General features: G+C 41.2%; 1 protein-coding gene across 1 annotated transcript; it reads left to right on the top strand.

Annotated features, from left to right (window-relative positions):
- The first annotated feature begins 17,001 nt into the window (after nucleotides 1-17,001).
- LOC137345813 (probable G-protein coupled receptor 139) lies at nucleotides 17,002-22,795 on the top strand. Its single transcript, XM_068009062.1, has 2 exons — nucleotides 17,002-17,071; nucleotides 21,891-22,795. The coding sequence occupies exons 1-2, from the start codon at nucleotides 17,002-17,004 to the stop codon at nucleotides 22,793-22,795; spliced, it is 975 nt and encodes a 324-aa protein (XP_067865163.1).
- Nucleotides 22,796-23,044: the final 249 nt, after the last annotated feature.

Raw genomic sequence — 23,044 nt, 5'->3', positions numbered from 1 at the left:
GTTTGTCGAAAAAGAAAACAAATTCACATAAAGAACAAAAAGTCGATGTAAATATTCTTGACTAAGTCATGGTAGAGCAGGTTGTGCGTCTGAACACAGGTATTTACAAACCTCTGCTCGTGTCCTGTAAAGATCAGAACGGTACACCACCAAACACTGAATTTTAGGCACAGAGAGCTTAACATCGCATAGCATTACACTTTAAGGAGACCAATATATACAACCTCAGAACTAAATTGTAAGGGCACCGACCACTATTCCCCGTTATTGTACCTTAAAGACACAGCCTGTACACACCAGAAACAGCACTATAAAGACACAGACCTGTCCACCCTAGCACTGCACCATAAAGAAAGCGAGATGTACACACCCGACACAACACTATAAAGACACAAAACTGTACATCCCAGCAATGCCAAATAAAGACACAGACCTGTACACAACCGGTTCTGCACCATAAATTCAGACTGGTTCAAGGGTCAGGGATATCACTAAACGGCTGCAGAGCACGCAGAACGTGGTGGGTGCACAGCTAGCTGTCGTGGTCCACATTGATATCCGTTTGTAGACTGCATTGTGAATCTGCTTCCAGGAGCCTTTGCCCAGGTTAGGATTTATCCATCTACGTGCTTCCTTCCTGGAGTGGGGCACTGTCCAGTGCAATATTTTTTCTAGATAGAATGGAACACGACTGGATTGCCTAGGAACATCAGGAACCCTGTTTGCTGGGACGAGACATATTCCACAGAGCTGTTATTTCCTGATTTGAAAAGCTGTTTGCTCTCTTGATTTCTTCTCAGGAATATTACTGCAGTTTGAAGTAGATTCAAAAACTGACTAACCTGCCCTCTGAAACAACTCAGAGAAGTTCCTTACATAGGGCTCGGAACAATAAATGGGTCCCTGTGAATGAGATCAATTGGAGCCAGGGCTCACATCGCGCACACACAGGAATGGGAAAAAATCATAGAATGGAAATGGGGTGCACACCTTCCATATTCTGCACTCTCCTCTCGTCCTCTCCTCCCTCCTTTCATCACTCTGTTGGTTCCATACCTCTCACTTCACCATTCTTTTCATACCCCTCCCTCCCCTCTCTTCTCACTAATCCCCTCCTCTGGATATTCCAAGCCTGGAGGCATCCTTTCCTCTTCGTGAATATCTGTATTCCCCGTTTAAACTGGGGATTAACCCGCTAATGCCATTTTAATCTCACCATCCATCCAGTTGACTTGTATGTCAGATGGAGCTTTCCTCTAGGATAAGGTGGCAGGCGAGGCTTAAAACTCATTTTGCAGGAAGGGACTGTTCCCGCTTCCTGGAACTTGGTGAGGCGTTGTTTGCCGGTGCTAGTATAAGAGTCAGGACTATGAGGGTGTTTCATAGTTGCTGAACCGTTATGATTCGTGGGATTTGTATGGCGAATCCCATTCAGCTTCCACACATATGCTTGCACACCTACACTGGTTCCTTGTTAAGCAATGCCTAGATTTTAAAATTATTTCCTTGTTTCCAAATACCTCCATTCCATCACTGCTTCCTATGTTTGTCATTTTCTTCATCTGTATAACATTATGAGCTACTCTTGAGCTTCCCTGATTTTAATTGCTCGACCTTTTCTCCTTCAGCCATCGAGACCATTAGCATTATCCCTCTCTACATCTGTTCCTTACTTTTAAAAAAAAACTCTTTCCGGAAGCTTTTGGGCATCAACCCTAATATCATCTTATGTGGCTTAGTGTCATATTTTGTTTCATACAGCGTCTGTGGAGGGCTTAGAGGTGCTACATTACTTTAAAGGCGCTATATATAAATATAATCTGCGGTTGGGGCTTTTTTCGGGGGCGGGGGGTGTAGAGGAAGGGGTTGATTGGGTGGAGGGTCGGACCTCAGAAGTTTTTGGGGATGATGGATGAGGGAAGATTCAGGTCTGCGGGTGTTTTTTTTTTGGTTAGGGTGATATTCAGGCACAGGTCTTTTCAAGATGAGGTTATTCAGGCTTGCCGTTATATAATTTCTGATCATAGAAATGATTTTGTGCTTAATCATTAAGTTTATCCGCCCTCCCCCAACCATTTTTCGAATTTTGCCTGAAGACCTGGTAGTTATCGTATCCCTTCCTGACCGTTTTGCAGCCATGTCTCAGTAATGGCTACCATATCATACCCTTCAAACTAAATCGAACCCTCCAGTTCAAAACTAATTTGCCATATTTGTATTTTCTATGACACCATCCAATTCTGTAAAATTTATAATTCCGTCTCTGACAGTCCTTTGTGCACATAGTTTCTATTTTTCTTATACTACATCTTGGTGTCAAATTCCCTGCCAAATTAGTTTAACCCACCTCATACCATTATTTAAACTGCGACCATATTTATCTGAATTCTGTTTAAGTACAAGCTGCCCACCTTGAACAGTTCCTTCCTCCACAAACTGCTCCAATAACCAAGGAAAATGAAGGGAGCTCTCCTCTACCATGTCTCCAGCCACGCATTAACCTGTCATATCCTTCTATTTCCACCCGACTGGTGCTTGGAACTTGAAGTAATCCAAAATGTACTGTCCTTCAGGTCCTGTTTTTTACCTTGCTCCCTAACTGAAGCCTTTATCCTCTTCCTCCCTATGTCATTCATTCTGAAATGGAACATGCTTACTAGGTTTTCCTTTACCTTCCCACTGCCCAACCACCCCCCAATCACCCCCCACCCCACCCCCCACCCCACTTCAACCCACACACACAGAATTCTCTGAAACTTCGTTTCGTGCTGTGGCAACTGGAAGGCATCATACCTTTCGGCATTTAGTAGTTACACTTTGTTGTATTTATTATCAGTTGCATCCACAGTAATGATGGTGTAGTGGCAATGTTGCCGAACTGTTAACCTAGGTACTTAGGTGACTGCTTTAAAGGCAACTACTTCCATAGCAGCTGCTCGAATTTAAATTTAATTAATAAATAAAATATTTGGAATTTAAAGCTATTTGTATTACTTTCATGGCACCATTATCAATTGCCTTTTAAACCCACCTGGTTCACTCATGTCCTTTAGTGAGTGTAATTTGTTGTCTTTACTTGTTCTAGCCTACATGTGACTCCAGACACACAGCAATTTTGCTGACTCTTAACTGCCTTTTGCTATGGCCCAGCCAGCCATTCACTTACAAAGGGCAATCAGCGATGGGCAACAAAAAGGCAGCCCTAGCAAGCCATTCACTTACAAAGGGCAATCAGCGATGGGCAACAAAAAGGCAGCCCTAGCAAGCCATTCACTTATGAAGGGCAATCAGCGATGGGCAACAAAAAGGCAGCACAGTGGCGCAGTGGTTAGCACCACAGCCTCACAGCTCCAGCGACCCAAGTTCAATTCTGGGTACTGCCTGTGTGGAGTTTGCAAGTTCTCCCTGTGTCTGCGTGGGTTTTCTCCGGGTGCTCCGGTTTCCTCCCACAAGCCAAAGACTTGCAGGTTGGTAGGTAAATTGGCCATTATAAATTGCCCCTAGTATAGGTAGGTGGTAGTAAGATATAGGGACAGGTGGGGATGTGGTAGGAATATAGGATAAGTATAAATGGGTGGTTGATGGTCGGCACAGACTCGGTGGATGGAAGGGCCTGTTTCAGTGCTGTATCTCTAAACTAAACTAAACTAAATGCTGACCTTGCCAGTGCAACCCACATCTCATAAAAAAAAATAACGATGTTATGCTAAAATCGCACTCTAGTAAATATATCCAGCAGGGGGAAATGGGCATAGTTTCATATTCTAGATCCTGCGGGAAAGTTGGACAGCTTAAATCAAATGCTGTAAAACTAACTCGTTTTCTGTAAACTACTGAGTGGTGTTCTGTTTGTTTATGTTTTATGCCTAATGTGTTTTTGATTGTGATCGGGCTCCATGTATAGTTTCCAGGTTTTATCACTCTCCACCTGGTACCCATGGTAATGGTGGATATAGTGGTCATCATCGAAGTAATACAATATCGGATTATTGGTTATTGTTTTCTGACTAACTTTGTTAGGATCTTCCCTATGTGTTCTTTCCAAAATGTCCGACAACATGCAGCTGCAAATATTTCTGTCTGGTTAACAGTCGCCTTCACTGTTGGCCGTTTTCTAACCAGTTGTTGGCAGAGGTTGTGGACCACAAATTGCACAGAGGAAACGGCATCTGTCATCATTGGAACAATGTGCCTGCTGTTCTATTTGAAAATCATCCCCTTGCACTTTGTAACAGAGACCCACGTTACAATTAAAGATTTATCCTGGGACTGGAATGTAAATACAATCTGGGGTTTCTGCAAAACAGGAGTACATAAGCGCGAATCTGCAGAAGCAGCATGCAATAGAGAAAGCAAAGAGATATCAGAACCAACCGATCAGATCATATCTGCAAACCTGTCACATCCAGTCGTCAATGGAGGTGGGCAATTTAACAACTAAATGGAGGACCCTGCTCCACAAACATTTCCATTTTCAATGATGGGGGAGCTTGGCACGTCAGTGCAAATGACTGCTGAAACATCCGCAACCATCTTCAGCCAGAAGTGTTGAGTGAATGATCCACTTGGCCTCCTCCAGCTGCATCACAAATTGCAGTCTTCAAAAAATCGATTTACTTCACATGATCTTAAGAAGTGACTGAAAGAAAGGGATTCAGCAAAGACTACGGCCCTGGCAACATATATGATATAGTATAGTATTTGAGCAATGAATATTGCTTTGGACTGCTGAACTGCATACAAAATGTGCAGGAGACCTTATCGGATTCATTCGTCCAATGTTTCAATAACTTGAGCATCACAGCTGCAAGAAGATCCAGCACAGCTGTAGATTAGACAGCACAGGGTCGTGCTGTCAGTCTGCATGTTCTTTTAAACAGGTTTCAAAGTGGGAAGATGCAGCGATGTTGCACAAGTATTTCTGTTTCAGAGGGAGAAATCTCGCTTCACACACAAGAGATCCGTTACTGATTGCCTACTAATGCAGGAATCTTGTTTTTTTTTCATCCTGCACGAATGGAATTGCCTCTATTGGCATAGATTCACATTTGGCTTCAATTTTCCGACCGTGTTGAGACATGTTTTGTCTCCACGTGTGTTGCATAAATAAACCTCTGTATGCAGTCCGCTGGTTGCTCAAATATGCAACTGACATAAGTCAACCGGACCACCTTTAACACTGATGAGATGGACGAAGGAAATTTGTGAGTTTTGGCTAGAACAGTGACACAGCAAGGCAGCGCCTGCCACATGCAAATGTGTGCAACAATGTTCTGGGGCACAAGAAACCAAGCCGGAAAATTTGCTCTAGATGAGGCTGTGGCCAATAGCCTCGCGGGAAGTCTGTCGAGTACTGTGGGAGGCGTTTTAAATAGTTTTTCAGGGGCGGGGGCACCAGAACACAGAAGCAAACAGCAAAGGCAACTTGCATGGGAAACTAAGAGTGACAAGACGATAGAGGAAATATTAGTTTAGAAAGATCATGGAAATGATGGAGGAACAAAAAGGAAATATACCTAGAAAGGTGTTGGAATCGTGTGTACTATTGCAGGGAGTGTTACAAATAAAAATGACAAGTTACAGGTGCAAGTCAGTTAGTGGCTAGAACGGAGACCTATCTTAAACAGGAACAGTCAATGCAAAAGACAAGGTTGAAATATTTGCATCTATCCATAGGCAAACGTGCCAAATGACTAATCCATCTCGGCCGCCCCTGATGTCTCCAGCGTTACATATGCCAGTCTTCAAACAATTAGATTGTCTCCACGTGTTGTCAAGAAACGGCTGAAGGCACTGGATACATAAAAGGCTATGGGCCCTGACAACATGCCAGCTCGAGTCCTGAAGAATCGTGCTCCAGAGCTAGCCTCGCCCCTAGCCAAGATGTTCTGGCACAGCTGCAACACTAGAATCTACCAAATAATGTAGAAATTGTCCAAGTATATCCTGTCTATAAAAAGCAGGACAAATACAATCTGGCCAATTTCCACTTCATCAGCCTACTCTAAATCATCAGCAAGAGATGGAACATCTCAATGCAGTGCAATGAGTGGCACTTATTCAGCTTTGAACTGCTCACCGATCCTCAGTTTGTTTGTTTTTTTTGCTAAGACCTCATTACAGCCTGGGTCGAAGCATAGACAAAACAAGTAAATTCCGGAAGTGAAATGAGATTGACTGCCCTTAACATCAAGGTAGCATATGACCAACTATGGCATCAAGGATCGCTCGCACAATTCAAGTCAATGGAAGTCAATGAAATCTGAGGAAAAGCTCTGCATTGGTTGGAATCATCACCAGCACAAGGGCAGTTCATGGTGTTCCTGGAGGCCAATCATCTCATACCCGGGACATTACTGCAGCAGTACCTCAGTGTAGTGTCTTAGGCCCAACCAACTTTAGCTGCTTCATCAATGACGTTGTCTCCAAAATTAAGTCAGAATTCGGGATGTTCCCTGTTTTTAGTATCATTCGAGACTCCTCAGATATTGAAGCAGTTTATGTCCACATGCAGCCAAACATAGAAAACATTCAGGCCTGGTCTGATAAGCAGCAGGTAACATTCGTGCCATACAGCGCCAGGCAGTGACAATCTTCAACAGGAGCAAATCTAACCATCTCCACTTGACATTCAAGGGCATTACATTCACTGAATTCCCCCACCATCAATATCCCTTTGGTTACCATTGCGAAAAACTGAACTGGAGCAGCGATATAAATATTGTGGCTACTGGAGCAGGTCATAGGCTGGGAATTCTGTGGCGAGTAACTCACCTCCTGACTCCCCAAAGCATGTCCACCATCTACAAGGCACAAGTAACGAGTGTGACGGAATACTCACCCCTTGCCTGAATGAATGTAGCTCCAACAGCACTCAAGAAGCTGCACATAATTCATGGCTAAACTGCCCACTTAATCAGCACCCCATCCACCTCCTTAAACATTCACTGCCTCCAACGCCAGTGCACAATGGCAGCAGTGGGTTCGATCTACAAGAGGAACTGCAGCAACTTGCCAAGTCGTCTTCGACAGCAACTTCCAGCCCCGTGACCTCTGCCTCCCAGAAAGAAAAGGGCAGCAGATGAATGGGAACCATGACCTGCAAGTTACCCTCCAAGCCACATAGCATCCTGATGTGGAACTTTATCGCCATTCCTTCACTGATCCTGGGTCAAGAACTCCATTCCTAATAACACTGTTGGTGTATCTGCACCACTCGGACTGCAGAGTTCAAGAAGATGCATCACCAACATCTTGTTAACGGCAATTAGTGATGGTAACTAGTGCTGGTCGTCCCAAAGAAGCTCACATCCACGAAAGGAAAAAGAAATCAGAACTTAAAAGTCCTAACTACAACATAGTCAGGATGGGTGGGGGAAAACAAAAGGATTGAAAGTATTGATCAAGGATATTATTACAGTTCTACAGAATAACGAAATACTCGAGGGTTCAAATACTGCATCGATTTAATCAGACACGAAGAGCAGAACGTGAGCTGGTGCATTATTTATAGGGTGCTTACTATAGTTACCCAAATAATGAGAAGAAAACAGATGATAAATGTCAGCGAAGTGTTAAACTGATCGAGCTGTCATAGTAGAGTGTCATCAATTGTTTTATTATAGGCTGGAAGGGTGGGTCAGGGCAAAATAAAGGGTGACGAATTGTTGAATTCTGTAGATGAGAGATTCGCCAGTCAGTATATTTCTAATCCAATGGGGAAGCGTGCAGTGATTGAACTGGTTTTGAGATATAAGATAGGGCCAGTGGAGGTTATGGCAGTGGAGAAATTGAATGTACCAGAGAGTTTGGTATACTTACATGTAAAAGTGATTCTGGAAAGTGATCAAGAAAAATAAGCGGTCAGAATATCCAAGTGGAAGGGAGAGAATTTCAATGATGGAATCTAACAGAAGCATGTACCAGACAGGCAGAAAATAAGCAATGGCACTACTTCAAAGCAGAGAAAGTTCTGTTACAAACTGAACATATTCCCATAAGGAGGAAAAATCGGGCATACCAAGTTATAGCTTCCTGGATGGTAAAGGAAATACAGTGAAATGAAACAGAAACTGGCGGTTTATGATAAACGTTAGGTACTGGGTATAGTTCAAAAACGGACAGAATACAGCGTTCAGGTGACAATTTGAAAATAATCTATGAATGGCAAAGAGAGATGGTGAGAAAAGATTAGGGGGTAACATAAACAGAAACGAATATATATTTTATCAACAGGTAAAACTAAATGGGAAGCTAAAGGAATTGTGGGTTCAATTTGGGCAAAATGAAATCTCAATATGGATGAAGATGGTATCGCTGAGGTGCTCCATGAATAGTTTGTACTGGATTTCACAAAAGACAAGGATTCAGTTAATGGCACAGTAGAGGAGGGTGACTTTAGACATTGAATTAGAATAACATTAGATCGAAAAGAAGTACTAAATATGTTGGCATCACTCATACAGAACAAGTCAGCAGCTCCAGATGACATTTATCCCAGGTTGCTGAGGGAAGGTATGGTTTAGCAGCAGTAGCACTGCCCACATTCTCCAGTCTTCATTGGTTGTGGGAGTGGCGCCAGAGCCTTGCAGGATTACGAATGCTAAACCCATGCTCAATAAAGAGGAGATGGATATAATTGACAACTAAAGGCTGATGAACCTAACATTGATGATGCCAAACCTACAGGGCACCATTATCAACGATAAACTAATTCTCATTTTAAGAAACAAGGGTAAATAAGGGACAGTATGTATGGTTATGTTAAAGTCAAATAATGCATGATGGAGTGCTTTGATAAAGTAGGCGAAAGAGCAAATGAAAGAAGCGTCGCTGAAGTTCTATACATGGTCTTTCAAAAAGTATTGGCTAAAGTACCAGAATCCAGACTCATTTGGGGACTAGAAACACCTGGCAGTAAATGAATGATGACAACTTGAAATCGAAATTAGCTAAGGGAGAGAAGGTAAAGAGTAGTGGTGAGAGTATATGTTCTTATTAAAGGGAGGCATACAATGGGCGATTCCATGGTTCAATAGTAGAAACATTGCATTCTTGTTAAATATAAATGACCTTGATGTGTGCATAATGTTTATAACTTCGAAGTTTGCTGATGATACATATCTTAACAATGTAGCAAGTGGTGGGCAGGACAGGAGCACACTTCAGAAGGAAGATGAATAGCATGATTAAATATGAGATGCATAGCAGAAACAATTTAATGCTGATAAGTGTGAAGTGATGCACTTTGGGGGAACAACATTGCGATGCAACATAATCAAAATGCTGCTCTTTTTAGGGGTTTGCAAGCGTAGTGGACTTGGGGGTGAATATTCAAAACCCTTGAAGATGGCAAGGAAAGTTGATAAGCAAGTTACGAAAAAATATGTGACACATTGCATTGTAAATAGGAAAGTTGAATACGAAAACAAGGTCATGCTAACGTTTTGCTTCAGCTGAAACATTGTGTGCAATCTTGGGCATCACTGTTTAGGAAGTATGTAAAGGCATTGGAGAGGATACAGATGACGCCTACGAGGATCGAACCTGGGATGAGGGACTTCAGTTATGGAGATGATTGGATTGTTCTCCACAGACCAGATAAGGTTAAGGGGATACCTAATACATTTTGGTAGAGCAAGGAGGTAGAAACTATTTCCTTTTGTCATGTGAGTCGGTAACCAGCGGTTATATCTGTAATATAACTGGCAAAAATGAAAAACTAGAGGGTAAATTAGGAGCTGTGTTTTTTACACGGAGTGTTTTCTCTTAAGATCTGGAATATGCTGCCTGAAAGAGAGTTGTAAGATGGTTCCATTGGAACTTTCCAAAGGCATTTGAACATGTGCTTTGGTATAATTATTCTTTATGGTTCTGGGAAAAGAGCTAGGGTGTAGAAGTGAAATGGAAAGCTCCACCAGAGAGTTCATCGACTGGCCGAATGTACCTCTTCTATGTCGTACATTCTAATTATCTCCCAAACCTTCTCCAGCTCTCTCTTCTCCTTACAAATTGTGCTTAAATCTACCAATTTCTCCAATCCTGAGGTCAGCCACCCTTAAACCCCTTTGTTTCTCTCATGCTTTTTACCTGATCATGCATCTTTGAAAGGCCTTGGTAGAAGATTTTGTGTTGTAACATTTAATTTCATTTAATTTTGTGTTCTGTACTTTCCACAATTGTCAATTTTACGGCACTCTACTTTCATAAACTGTAGGCTTTGTCAGGTATTGACATGTTACCTTTCCAATACAATCAACTGATCAAGGGTATGGGGGCAAGCAGAACATATTGAAGTCTATTTTCAAAAGATTTGCCCGCTTCATGAAGCTGATGTGTAGAACAGCTTCTTCTTGAGAAATTAGTCCATTTTAACCTCAGTTTTTACTGTCAGGGGAAGCCAATCTACAAATATGGAACTCTACTTCATTGTGCGAGTAGCAAAGACACAGATCAATTCGGGAATATATGAGATGTGATTGAATACTAGTGCTAGATATTTTTTTCTCGAATCTCAACATGATATTAATTTAACAATTATACTGAAGGGATAGCTCACGATGTTGCTCACCTGCTCTCCGAATCTATTCTGGACCATAGCAAAAATCTAAGTGGTTGTGCAGCAACACAGGAGGCTGAAGTATGAATCCGATCTCTCCTACATATTCATGTTTCCGACTAGACTGACACTACATATACCAGGTTTGATTACGTATTGAAAAAATGAGAAGCCCTGCCCTTGGCATAATACGATGTAACAAGAAGTGAAGCGAAGGATTTCATTCAGCTCTCCATCTCTCCATCCTGGGGCTCTTAGCATTGATGTAACTCCGGAGTCTTCTGCGAGTCTGATAACCACTAAAATGTTTACGAAGTTTATAGCATGGAGCAGTAGAATCGGAACAAATCGAATCCAGAAGGTAGAATAAAATGAAAGGTCTCAGTTATGACCCATAACTGTGAAAAAAGGGAATGCTGTGTTACCGAAAGTAAACAGGGATAAATGGTCACAAATCGAGCAAAAGTGAATGTCTCGGTGAAACAACCAGAAAGGTCTGCAGCTGCACAAAGAAGGTCGGCTTGAATATTGCACAATGAAAGATACCACAGGAGCATAATCCAGAGGTAACACACAATAGGAATTTGCTTCATTATAAGAGCCGTGATCACGACCAGTAGATCCACTGCTACTATTTCCACGAGGAAGCAAGTGAGACATTTGGAAAGATTGCACTTTGCTAGGGACAGGAATATAATTGGTACAAAGTTCCCTGCAAAAAAAAAGAGAAATAACGTGTGAATTATCTATCAGAAAGGGGGTAGAAGCAGCAGCTGGATTGAGTTATGAAAGAAATTTAAAGAGTGAAATTGCCTGTCAGGCTGAGAGCATAAGCTGCCGATCGAATGGGTTAGAAGAGAAATAAACAGTGAAATTCTCCATAAGGGTTGGTGCAAAAGCAACTGCTTGTTTGAGTTATAAGAAAAAGGAATAAATAGTTGCATGATCCGTCAGACTGACAGCAGAAGCAGCAGCCACATTGAGTTAGAGGAATTTCTCAAATCGTTTTAGCGCATCCTAAATACTTCCAATAGCTAGCACAGTCAGCATGGATCTGTTAAGAGAAGCTCCACAATAGCATCCTCCCACTTTGTTTATCCAGCCTCAATAAACACATAATTCCATTCCTTTGTCCCTCAAAAGCCATTTCCCCTTTACTATTCACCTCAACTAATTCTTGTCTCGGAGATATTTTGAAAGCAATTTGGATAAAGAAACGTCTTCTGAATTCTCCATTAACTTTAACAGCCAGCATCTTATGTTTATAACCCCTAATTAGGGACACAACTGCCAGTGGAAACATCTTGGCTACATCAAACTCTATCATACCTTAAAGGCATCTTCATTATCAGAGAAAGACCATTACCTCCTAATACATATAATGTTTCACTTCTGGCATCATTCTAGCAACTTTTTGTTGTACGTTTTCCAGTGCCTCTATATCTTCTCCATAATATGGAGACAAGAACTGGTCACAGTACTCCAGGTGTGCTCCAACAAAGGTTCTACACAAGCTTAACATAGCCTCTGTGTTATTCAATTCTATCCCTCTGGAAATGAACGCCAGTGGTTTGTTTGTTTTTATGCCATATAAGCATTTGCCACTAACGTGCTGTTATGTAAGGCAAGGGAGGAGATAGCTGGGACTCTAACACATTTTTCAAATCCTCTCTGGTCACAGGAGAGGTACCAGAGGATTGGAGCACAGGGAATGTGGTACCATTATTCAAGAAGGGTAGCAGGGATAAACCAGGTAATAACAGGACAGTGAGTATAACATCAGTGGTAAGGAAGCTATTGTAATAGACTCTGAGGGACAGGATTAATTTCCCCTTGGAGGGGCAGGGATCAATCACGTATAGACAGCATGGCTTTGTCAGGGGGAGATCGTGTCTAACTAACTTGATTGAATTTTTCGAGGAGGTGACTAGATATGTAGATGAGGGTAAAGCAGTTGATGTAGTCCACATGGACTTCAGTAAGGCTTTTGATAAGGTCCCACGTGGTAGATTGGTTAAGAAGGTAACAGCCCATGGCATTCAGGGCAATATGCCAAATTGGATCAAAAATTGGCTCAGTGGCAGGAGGCAGAGGGTGATGATCGAAGGGTTGTTCTTGCAAGTGGAATCCTGTGACCAGTGGTGTACCCGAGGGATCGGTGTTGGGACCCTTGCTGTTTGTAGTGTACATTAATAATTTAGACTTGACTATAGAAGGTATGATCAATAAGTTCACAAATGACACGAAAATTGGTGATGTCGTGAATAGTGAGGAGGAAAGCCTTAGATTACAGGACTATATAGATGAGCTGGTAAAATGGACACAGCAGTGGCAAATGTAATTTAATCCTGAGAAGTTCTGGGTACCACATTATAGGAAGGATGTGATTGCACTTGAGAGGTTGCAGAGGAGATTCACCAGGATATAGCCTGGGCTGGAGCATTTCAGCTATAAAGAGAGACTGAAAAGGCTAGGATTGTTTTCCTTAGAGCAGAGAAGTCTGAGTGGCCACTTGATTGAGGTATAGAAAATTTTGAGGGGCATTGATAGAGTAGATAGGAAGAAACTGCTTCCCTTATTGGAGGCGTCAATAACAAGGGGGCATAGATTTAAGGAAAAGGGCAGTAGGTTTAGAGGGGATTTGAGGATTTATTTTTTAACCAGAGGGTGGTTGGAATCTAGAACGCACTGCCTTAAGAGGTGGGAGAGGCAGGAACCCGCATAACATTTAAGAAGTATTTGGATGAGCACCAGAAACGCCATATCATACAAGGCTAAGGGCCAACTGCTGGAAAATGTGATTAGAGTTGTTAGGTGCCTAATGGCCGGCGCAGACACGATGGGCCGAAGGGCTTGTTTCTGGCTGTATATCTCTATGACTCTATGACTTTATTGATTTGAATGTCTGTACCCCAGATCCCTCTGTTCCATTAAACCAATATAGGCACTTATTTTCCAAGGATTACGTTTTTGTTTTGTTTTGCAACTATGTATTACCTCACACGTATCTACAGTTTATTTTCCAGTTTTGCGTCCATTCTGCACATTTATTAATGTCTACCTGTAAATTGTTGCAGTCCTTCTCTTTGCAAACTATACTCCAAATCTGTTGACAACCGAAAATTTTGAAATTATATTTTTGTTTCTCAAGTGCAAGAAGCTTATGTAAATGGTAAATGGAGTGGTCCCAGTACCATTCCATGTGGGACGCTACTCCATATAATTTACAATCCGTGCAATTACCTTTAACCCATACTCCCGCGATACAATTTTTTCGTCAGCTTGCTATCTATTCCACTACTTTTGTCCTGAATCACGTTCTGGTCTTGGCAATGAACCTACTCTGTGGTACTTTATCAAAGGTCTGTTGGAAATGCAAATGTCATAGCTACTGCATTACCGATGTCTACGCTTTCTGTTGCATATTCAAATAATTTAATGAGATTGATCAAGCAGGGCCTTCCTTTTGAAATGCGTGGTGTACTGTTCTTTAACATAGTTCGATTTCCCAGATTTTATATTACATCTTAGAGTAAGGATATCATTACTATTCATACCACCACCGATATTAAGTACATTAGACTATTCACATTTTCCAAAACATGGCACACGCATTTGACAGATAAAAATGTGTTATTTATATTATAAAAACAAAATACTGCAGATGGTGGAAATCTGAAATTAAAGAAGAAAGTGATGGATAGATGCAGCAAATCAGGCAGCTTCTGTAGAGAGAGAAGTTGCGTTAACGTTCCCGGTCTTTGACCTTTCATCGTGGGTGTTACTTCTATCCTGTTTGTTTCAAATTCAGTCTTTCTATGGAGTATGTGTCAATGCTTTGGTGACCTATAATTTTGTCTCATTATACTGGCCATGATAACTATTCCGTGTTATATTGTTGCCAGTTAGCTCAATATGCCTGAGACGAATTCTTCAGTGCAAGTTCCCCGTGCATTTCCACATGTTAGTTTCTTCACTTGCAACAATTAAATCTAAATACTCTCACTGGTATCAAACATCATGCCACAAATGCTCCACCAGATGCAAGCCATCCTTGGAGTTTCAGATAACCTTAGCAAAAGATCAAGTGATGTGTCTGTCTGAAGATCTTCGCTTACTTCTCCCTGCATAGTCATGATGCCTTGGGTAATGGTCAGGATATAAAATGTAGCTTTCTTAAAAATGCATAGACGTATGGACAGCCCCAAGAGAAACCTATCATTTTGTAATTTTTAACTGTGCTCTCTTGACTTGGTCAAAATTTACTATAATGTCATCTTGATCATTTTTGTTGCATTATACCCAAGGTGATCTTCCCATTCCCATTTGGTGATATAATTTCTGGGTCTCTTTCTCCTATCCTCAATCACTTCCATGAATTCAATTTTACACGTCCCATTAGTTACCATTCTATCGAATGCATGAGACCTAGCGGAAATTTACTATTCAATACAATATTCGTATAATGTTTTAAAACAAAAATCAAACATTTCCACTTGATACAATTCGTTAACACATTTTGTTAATGTGAGGCATTATAAACAATCCTTTCTCGTACAGGACTTCAAACAGAATCCAGTCAGAATCCCCCCTGTCTATTTACAACTTTGCATTTAATAATGCCATATCAATAATAAAGATGTTAACGTGTGGTGAATTACTTTAAACGTAAAACTGTCAAAGGAAAGAGTTAACGTCTCTACTAGTTTGCAAGAGTTTGGAGAAAAACATTCCCAGGCAGACCAAATCTGTGATCGATCATCATGATTCGCGTACAATGCCACTTAGATTTAGCTTATTGTATCTGGTTTCATTAAAAGATAAAATATCATGCCGTCAGATGAATTGTATTACTTACTCCAATGTTCAGATTTTATTTGCAGTGTAAATGCGACATCGTGGCATTGGAATAAAGTCAGTTCCTTGCCTAGTAGGTGTAATCAACCCCACGAGTGAGAATATTTAAGGCAGGTTGATAAAGCATTTTGATGTTGGATGAATAAAAAAAAAGTTCCACAATCTTGAGAACTTACAAAACGCATTTATGTATATTTCCCTTCCACACATGATTACCTTAAAGTCCACAATCAACGAGAATTCATCCAACTCCGTTGATTGTCAGTCCATACGCATTTGCTTTCACTAAACATAACTTTCCCAATGGATTGATTTCCAACCAAAGGCACCAGCAAAGCAAATAAACGCTGTGCAGATTTGACGTCTCTTCTTGAATAGACTGACAAGTCTACACAGTTAACGTCATCACTGGCATGCCAACAGTAGAATTCTCGTAATTATACAGTGCGGTAAATCAAAACAAAGTACTGTGTTTTTTTGTTTAATTCTAATTGAAATTATGCAATATAAAACACAAACTAATATTATTTTGTTCCAGAGTTAGGGCAAACAAATCCAATCAAAGTTCTCTAGCATGCAGTCTTGAAGAGTGGCCAATAGTAACAATTCTGAGAGGGAAGTGGGGTGCATTTCTCCCAACATAAACCATGGGACATGTCACAAGTTCCAAAGCTTGCTTCCATGCTCTGATTGGAATTCTCCCAATTGTGGATGTAACTTTCGGGACCAAGTATAAAAATGACTTTGGAAAGTTAATGAAAATAGGATTAACGCATTGCAAAATCCCCATCTAACTTTTATCCACGAAATGGGCGCGTCCCCAACTCAGTGCTCGGAGTCGTATTTCCAAAATAACTCAGCTTCAAGCGGAACTCATTGTTCTTACTGCAAGGGGTGGAACCGGGTCTTGCTCCGGATTCCCGCTTAACAGCTAGCATGAAATCTCCATGGCCCCCTCCAATCCCTTAATATGCGTCCATGAAATTCCGTGGACCTGACAAACAGCTGTAGAGTTCCTTATCCACATCATTTTTTTCTCATACGCATCAGAACAATCCCTATCGTTAGCACCTGTGGATGCCAAGTGCAAACATTTCAGACTATCCATATTGCAGTATTCCACTAAGAATATCACTTTCTGTGTGTATTTGTCGATATTACGGGCCTCAAGAATATCAAAACACAACAATGAATGAATATAATGTAGATAGTCTTCATCCACACAAGTGAGCACGTTTACTTCATTTGTTGCCTTCCGTTAAATTGAAATGCTATGTCTTCAGATTAAAGAATATGTATCAGTGCTTTTTCAACTGCAGAGATCAAAATGCTTTATTTCTAAAATGTGATCGACTTAATTCTCCAGACTTTTCTTATGTCAATATGGATATGTCTGCAAGTGATCAATCGGAGTAAATACGGAGCAGGTTAACCTGTTTGTTCAAAAGACTGTAACTAATGCAAATTATTGTGCAATGCTCTTGTTGTCACTTGAGGTTTCTATCAGGTATAAATGAGACCATATTGTGAAAGCAGAAGATCTGCATGCCCATAATACGAACAGACAAAACCACTTCTCTCCAAACATGGAACAGCCGGTAATCATACAGATAGAAAATATTTACTACCCTATTCTTGCGATAGTTGGAATTCCAGGTAAGTCGCTGATCAATGGTTAATATTAATCGTTAATTGTTTTTAACAGTATCACTGCTCCTGCTTTCCGGTTAATAATAAATCCTCTGTTTTGTTATTGTTGATACACAGGCAATAATTAACAGCATCAATCAAATAACAGAAAGAATACTTCAAGTTTCCGACATATTTTTATGGAATAATTTAACTGGCAATATAGGTTGTTCTGAAGCATTAAATTAAATCAGTTAATTCTCTTTCCATTGCATAGAGTCTTATCATTGTAAGAAGTAAATGGAGGGGATACCGGAAATCTGAAACAGATATAACAAATACTGTAATCACTCGGTAGTTCAGAAAGCAGAGCGAAACATTTAACGTTGCATCTTACTTATCAGTTCTGGTACAAGATCAGGGATGGGAAATGATAATTATGATTCTGCAGAGACGCTGCCTGACCTGCTGAGTGATACCAGTGGTTTACTAATTAGGACAAAGTACTTGCAGCATAGATGCAGATTATTGAGCCTAAAATGTCTACACCATTTTTAAAGCTTCACAGGAACCTCCTCCCACGTTCATTTTCTAAGCTATGAATATGGCCTTCTATTCCTTTATTCTTCATGTGTTGAAGTAGCTTCCTCCTGAATCCATCTATGGCATATACGACAATATTCCTTTTGGTAGCGAATTTCACATTCGGACCATTCTCTGGTTAACAACGTTTGCTCTGAATTCCCGTTGGGAAATCAGAGATTTTGTGACATTTATGGAACGTAGATTTACTAAACCAAAATACAGCAGCTATCAGAAATTTGGAATAAAAATGGAAAATTCTGGAAATAGTCAACAGATCTGGCAGAACCTATGGAGAGAAACAGAGCTAAGTTTTCAGTTTGAAATCCTTTCATCAGAACTCGGAAATGTCATAGTTCTAACGAAGATCACATAGAGAGGTGGAGAAAGAACAAAAAGAAAGGTCTCTGACAGGACAAAAGATGGGAGACATTAACTGACAAAAGTGTTGGTGGGGCAGAGCCAAAGGGAGGAGTAATGGGAGAAACAAATGAATTAAAGGTATGTCCAGAGGCGCTGTCAATGGCAAAATAATGAACCGTTTCCATCCGAAAGCAAAAACAAGAGAAAAATCAGATTAAGGCAGAAACATGAAGAGAACAGAATAAAAATGGGGCAGAGATTATGGTCTGAACTTGTTGAACTCAGTGTTGCATCTAGAGAAGCTGAGAAGTGCCTAATCGGAAGATGAGGTGTTGTTCCTCAAGCTTGAGATGAGCTTCATTGGAACACTGCAGAAAGACGAGGACAGAGATGTCAGTGTGATAACAAGGTGCAGAATTAAAATGGCAGGCAACCAAGAGCTCAGGGTCATGCTTGCAGACGGAGCAGAGGTATCTGCCAATCGATCACACAGTCCTCGTTTGGTTTCCCTAATATAGAGCAGTGAATAAATTGAAAGAAGTCCACATAACTCGCTCTTCCACCTGGAAGGAATGTTTGGGGCCTTGGTGATTGAGGAGAGAGGAGGCTAAGGGAGAGGTATTGCATCTCCTGGGCTTACAGTAAAAGTGCTGTGGGAAGGGGATGGGTGTTGAGGTGATAAAGGAGTCGACCAGGGTCTCCCTGAGGGAATGGTCCTTTTGTAATGTTGAAAGTGAAAGGAGGGAAAGCCTTGTTTGGTGAGAGCATCACGTTTTAGGTGGCTAAAATGGGGGAGGATGAAACATTGAATACGGAGGCCGATGGGTGGGGGAGGTGTCACGTGAGACAATGGGTACCAAATCATGATTCTGGGAGGGAGGGGAAGGGGTGAGAACAGAAGTATAAGAAATTGGTCGGAAACGGTCCAGGGCCCTATCAACCCAAGGTGGCTTGGGGTGGGGGTGGGAGGAAACTTCAGTTGAGGAAGAAGGAGGACACATTAGTCGCGCTGGTTAGGAATGTAACATCTTCAGAACAAGTGGGACAGAGACAGAGAAACTGGGAGAATGGAATGGAGTCATTACAGAAAGATGATATTGAGGAACTGTTGTCGAGATATCTGTGGGAGCAGTGAGCTTTGAATGAATGCTTACTGATAGCCTGTCACCTGAAATTGAGAGAGGGTAGTTCAGGAAAGCAAGGGAAGATTCACAGACCTACAATTTGAAAGTGAGATTCGGGTGGAAATGAAAACTATAGTTGATGATGTTTTCCATTTCGGGGGAAGAGCTGGAAAAGGCATTGATTCAGTCAACAATATACTTGAAAAGGAGTTGGGCACGGGGGGTGGGGGGTTGGGGGGGTGAGGTGGTGACCGTTTAAAACTGGAATAAGGAATGTTCCACATATTGTACAACATTCCAGTTATAACCAGGACCCATGTGGGTACGCATAGCAACACCTTTAATTTGGAAGAAGTGAGATAATTAAAGGAGTGATTCTCAATTTTAGAACAGATTCAGCCAGGTGAAGGAGTGTGGTGGTCGTTGGAAACTGGTTGAACATCAATTCAAGAAATAAGTGAAGAACCCTCAGATTTTCCTGGTGGGGTATGGAGATGTAGAGAGAATGGACTTTCATGGGGAAAAGTCGGTAAGGGCCAGGAAACTGGAAACTGTGAAAGTAACAGAAAGCATCAGAAGAGTCACATATCTAGATGTGAAGAGACCGGACAAGCTGAGAAAAATAGATTCAATATAGGCAGAAATCAGTTCCATGGGGTAGGAACAAGCTGAAATAATAGTTTACTTGGGCTATCCTGTATGTGGGTCTTGGTAAGAAAGTTAAGGAGGGCTGATTTGGATTGGAGAACTATGAGGTCAGATGCAGTGGAGGGAAGATCGCAAGAATATATGAGGTCAGTGACAGTCCTCAAAACAATGGCTTGAATTTCGGTGCTGGGGTCATTAGCCAGGGGAATGTGGGAGGAAGTGTCAGTTGGCATTGAGCTCTGCTAGGTAGAGGTCAGTTTGCCAGATAACAATAGCATCATCCTGTCGGCAGATTTGATATCGATGTTAGGGTTGTGCCTGAGAGAGTAGCGTGTAGCAAGTTAAAAGGGAGACAAGTTAGAATGAGAGTGCAGGGAGCAAATAAATTGACATAGCAGATATATTTATTTAGAGATACAGCACTGAAACAGACCCTTCAGCCCACCGAGTCTGTGCCGACCATCAACCACCCATTTATACTAATCCGATACCAACCCTATAGCCCTATCACATCTCAACCTGTCCCTGTAATCCCCTACAGCCTACCGATACTAGGGGCAATTTATAATGGCCAATTTACCTTTCAACCTGCAAGTCTTTGGCTGTGGGAGGAAACCGGAGCACCCGGTGAAAACCCACACAGACACAGGGAGAACTTGCAAACTCCACACAGGCAGTACCCAGAATTAAACCCGGGTCGCTGGAGTTGTGAGGCTGTGGTGCTAACCACTGCGCCACATGTCAAGCAGGAAGTTTTCAATTACAAGCAAAGATCGAGGCAGGATAAAAGGCCAGTTGAAGGGAGACGACTGAAGATGGTTAAAAGGGTTTGAGAGTATGCTGTGTAGATTGAGGATTGTTGGCCAAAGGAATGCGCGCAGATGTGAAGGTGATGGAAGACGAGTTCAACCTTGTGCTAAGTTCAAAATTGATTGAGGTGGGGGTGAGGGGGGTAAGGGTATAAAGCTGAGTCCTTTGCTAAGGACAGACCGTCCAAGATCAGAGAGGGGTTAGGTCCGAGACACAGCAAGAAGTGTTATTACAAGAAGGGATGGGGTCAGAAGGAAGTGAAGGGCAAGAAAAATCTGAAGGGACGTTGCAACCCATGAGATGCTGGACCTTGTGATCCTCAACACCCAAAATGAAGATACAAAGTATTTGTTAAGGCATTGGATGAGACAAAGGATGAAATGAAACTGTGGATCACGACATCTTTGAGAGAGCGATTTAACTTACCGAAACCTTGCATAATCTTAATGATCTCTATCAGAGCGCACATCAGACTTCGTTTTTCTCCAGAAAGGAAGCCAGCCTGCGATGTGCTTTCTGATAGGTATAACTTCTCAGTTCTGGAATCATTTGAATAAAACATGTTTGCTTCTTCTCCAGTGTATTTCTATCCTTTGTCTAATATTAAAAACAGAAAAGTTAATTGTGCTTCAATTGGGGCCTAACCAACCTTCCATATAATTTAACATAACATAACATGACTTTCTAATCCTTCCCCAGAGAAATGAAACTTAGTGCTTTGTTTACTTTTATGCCCTGATTACCTTGCACTGCTACCTTAGTCAGATGTGTCTCTTTATGTCCACTGTGCTTTTCAGACACTATTTAGTAGCTGAAAACCCAAATTTATGTCATTCACACATTTTGAAATGTTATTACTGGTTTCAGGGTGCATATTGTTCATGTAAATTTTGAACAGCTGTGGTTCCTGAATTGATCTTTGTGCAATAACTGATTCATTTCCCTTCCAATTAATGTCAACTGAAGAAAAGGTTGGAGTGTTGTGACAGCATGATCCGAACCCAGAATTTCGTTTCTCTGCACCAGCCAAACAATCTACCGAATTGGAACAAATTTAACACAATGCTGCCTTCGGGAAGCTGACACGATCGGGCGAATCTCTGGTCTTACACCTTGCCACTTTTCCTGACTGGAAGACAATGGAGTGTAATATGGGGCCATGCATAAAACCAGCGTTTCACCCAATGCCATTGGTTTTTCACTCTCACGAAGCACTTGAGCTCAAATACAATGAATGCATAAATGTTCACAAGAAAGAATTGCTGACTGTTCAGTCTTTTCATATGAGAGTGATTAATTTGATTTTTCTCTTTTTGCAGCTAATCTAATGACAATTGTGATTCTCGCCCATGGACGTTGTGAGCTCTCCAAATGCATAAATCGATATCTGTTAGCCATGGCAGTGGCAGATCTAATGATCCTGATATTTGATGTAGTACTCTATGAGATTAAAGATGCTTATTTTCCATACTCATTCCTAAACTACACTCCCATTTGCTGTCTTAACCTCGCCCTGCTTTTTGCATCCACTGATTGTTCTGTCTGGCTAACTGTCGCATTCACCTATGATCGATTTGTGGCCATTTGTTGTCAGAAACTGCGAAGAAACTACTGCACTGCGAAAACTGCAACTGCAGTGATCGTAGTGGTGTGTACTTTGAGCGTTTTAGAAAGTGTTCCAATCTACTTTGTATATGAACCGAGGGAAATAATTGACAGTATACCATGGTCCTGCTATGTGAAATCAAGCTTCTATATGTTACCCGCATGGGTAGCATTTTTGTGGTTGGAAACTATTATAACCCCATTTGTTCCATTTCTTCTGATTTTGCTGTTCAATGTGCTGACGATCAGGCATATTTTACTGGCCAACAGAGTGAGGAAGGAACTCCTAGGACACAAAAATGGTGAGAATCACAATGATCCAGAGATGGAGAACCGAAGAAAATCAGTTATTTTACTGCTCGCCATATCGGGTAGTTTTATAATTTTATGGATGTTAGCACTCATATGTAATGTATATGTACAATTTACAGATATTCAGTTTTTAGAAGCAAATTATAACGCTCCATTTGCCATTGCTGAACAATCTGGATATATCCTTCGGACTTTGAGTTGCTGCACAAACACGTTTATTTATGCAGTTTCCCAGAGTAAATTCAGAGATGAATTGAAGAATATGATTAAACATCCCCTGACTGTAATAATATGCTCATCGAAATAAGTTGGAAGGTTTCTGAAAATTAAACAAAAATGAGAATTTAGTTGTTGGGAATTAGTGTAAAGGAGCCAGTGTCGCATTAACATTCATTTCAATCCCAACCCAAGTTTACATTCTAGTGACTTAAATGGAGTGGAACATCAGACGATGCGTATGTCGCGTGGCCCTTTCAAAATCATCTATTGCACACTACAGACAGAATTAAAATAAGCGAAACTTGCTAACCTCCATCTGTCACAGAAGGGCAATTAC

The sequence above is a fragment of the Heterodontus francisci genome, chromosome 29, assembly GCF_036365525.1.
Source record: "Heterodontus francisci isolate sHetFra1 chromosome 29, sHetFra1.hap1, whole genome shotgun sequence".
Lineage (NCBI taxonomy): Eukaryota > Metazoa > Chordata > Chondrichthyes > Heterodontiformes > Heterodontidae > Heterodontus > Heterodontus francisci.
The sequence above is the reverse complement of the archived record's forward strand: the minus strand, read 5'-3'. Positions and strand labels throughout refer to the sequence as shown.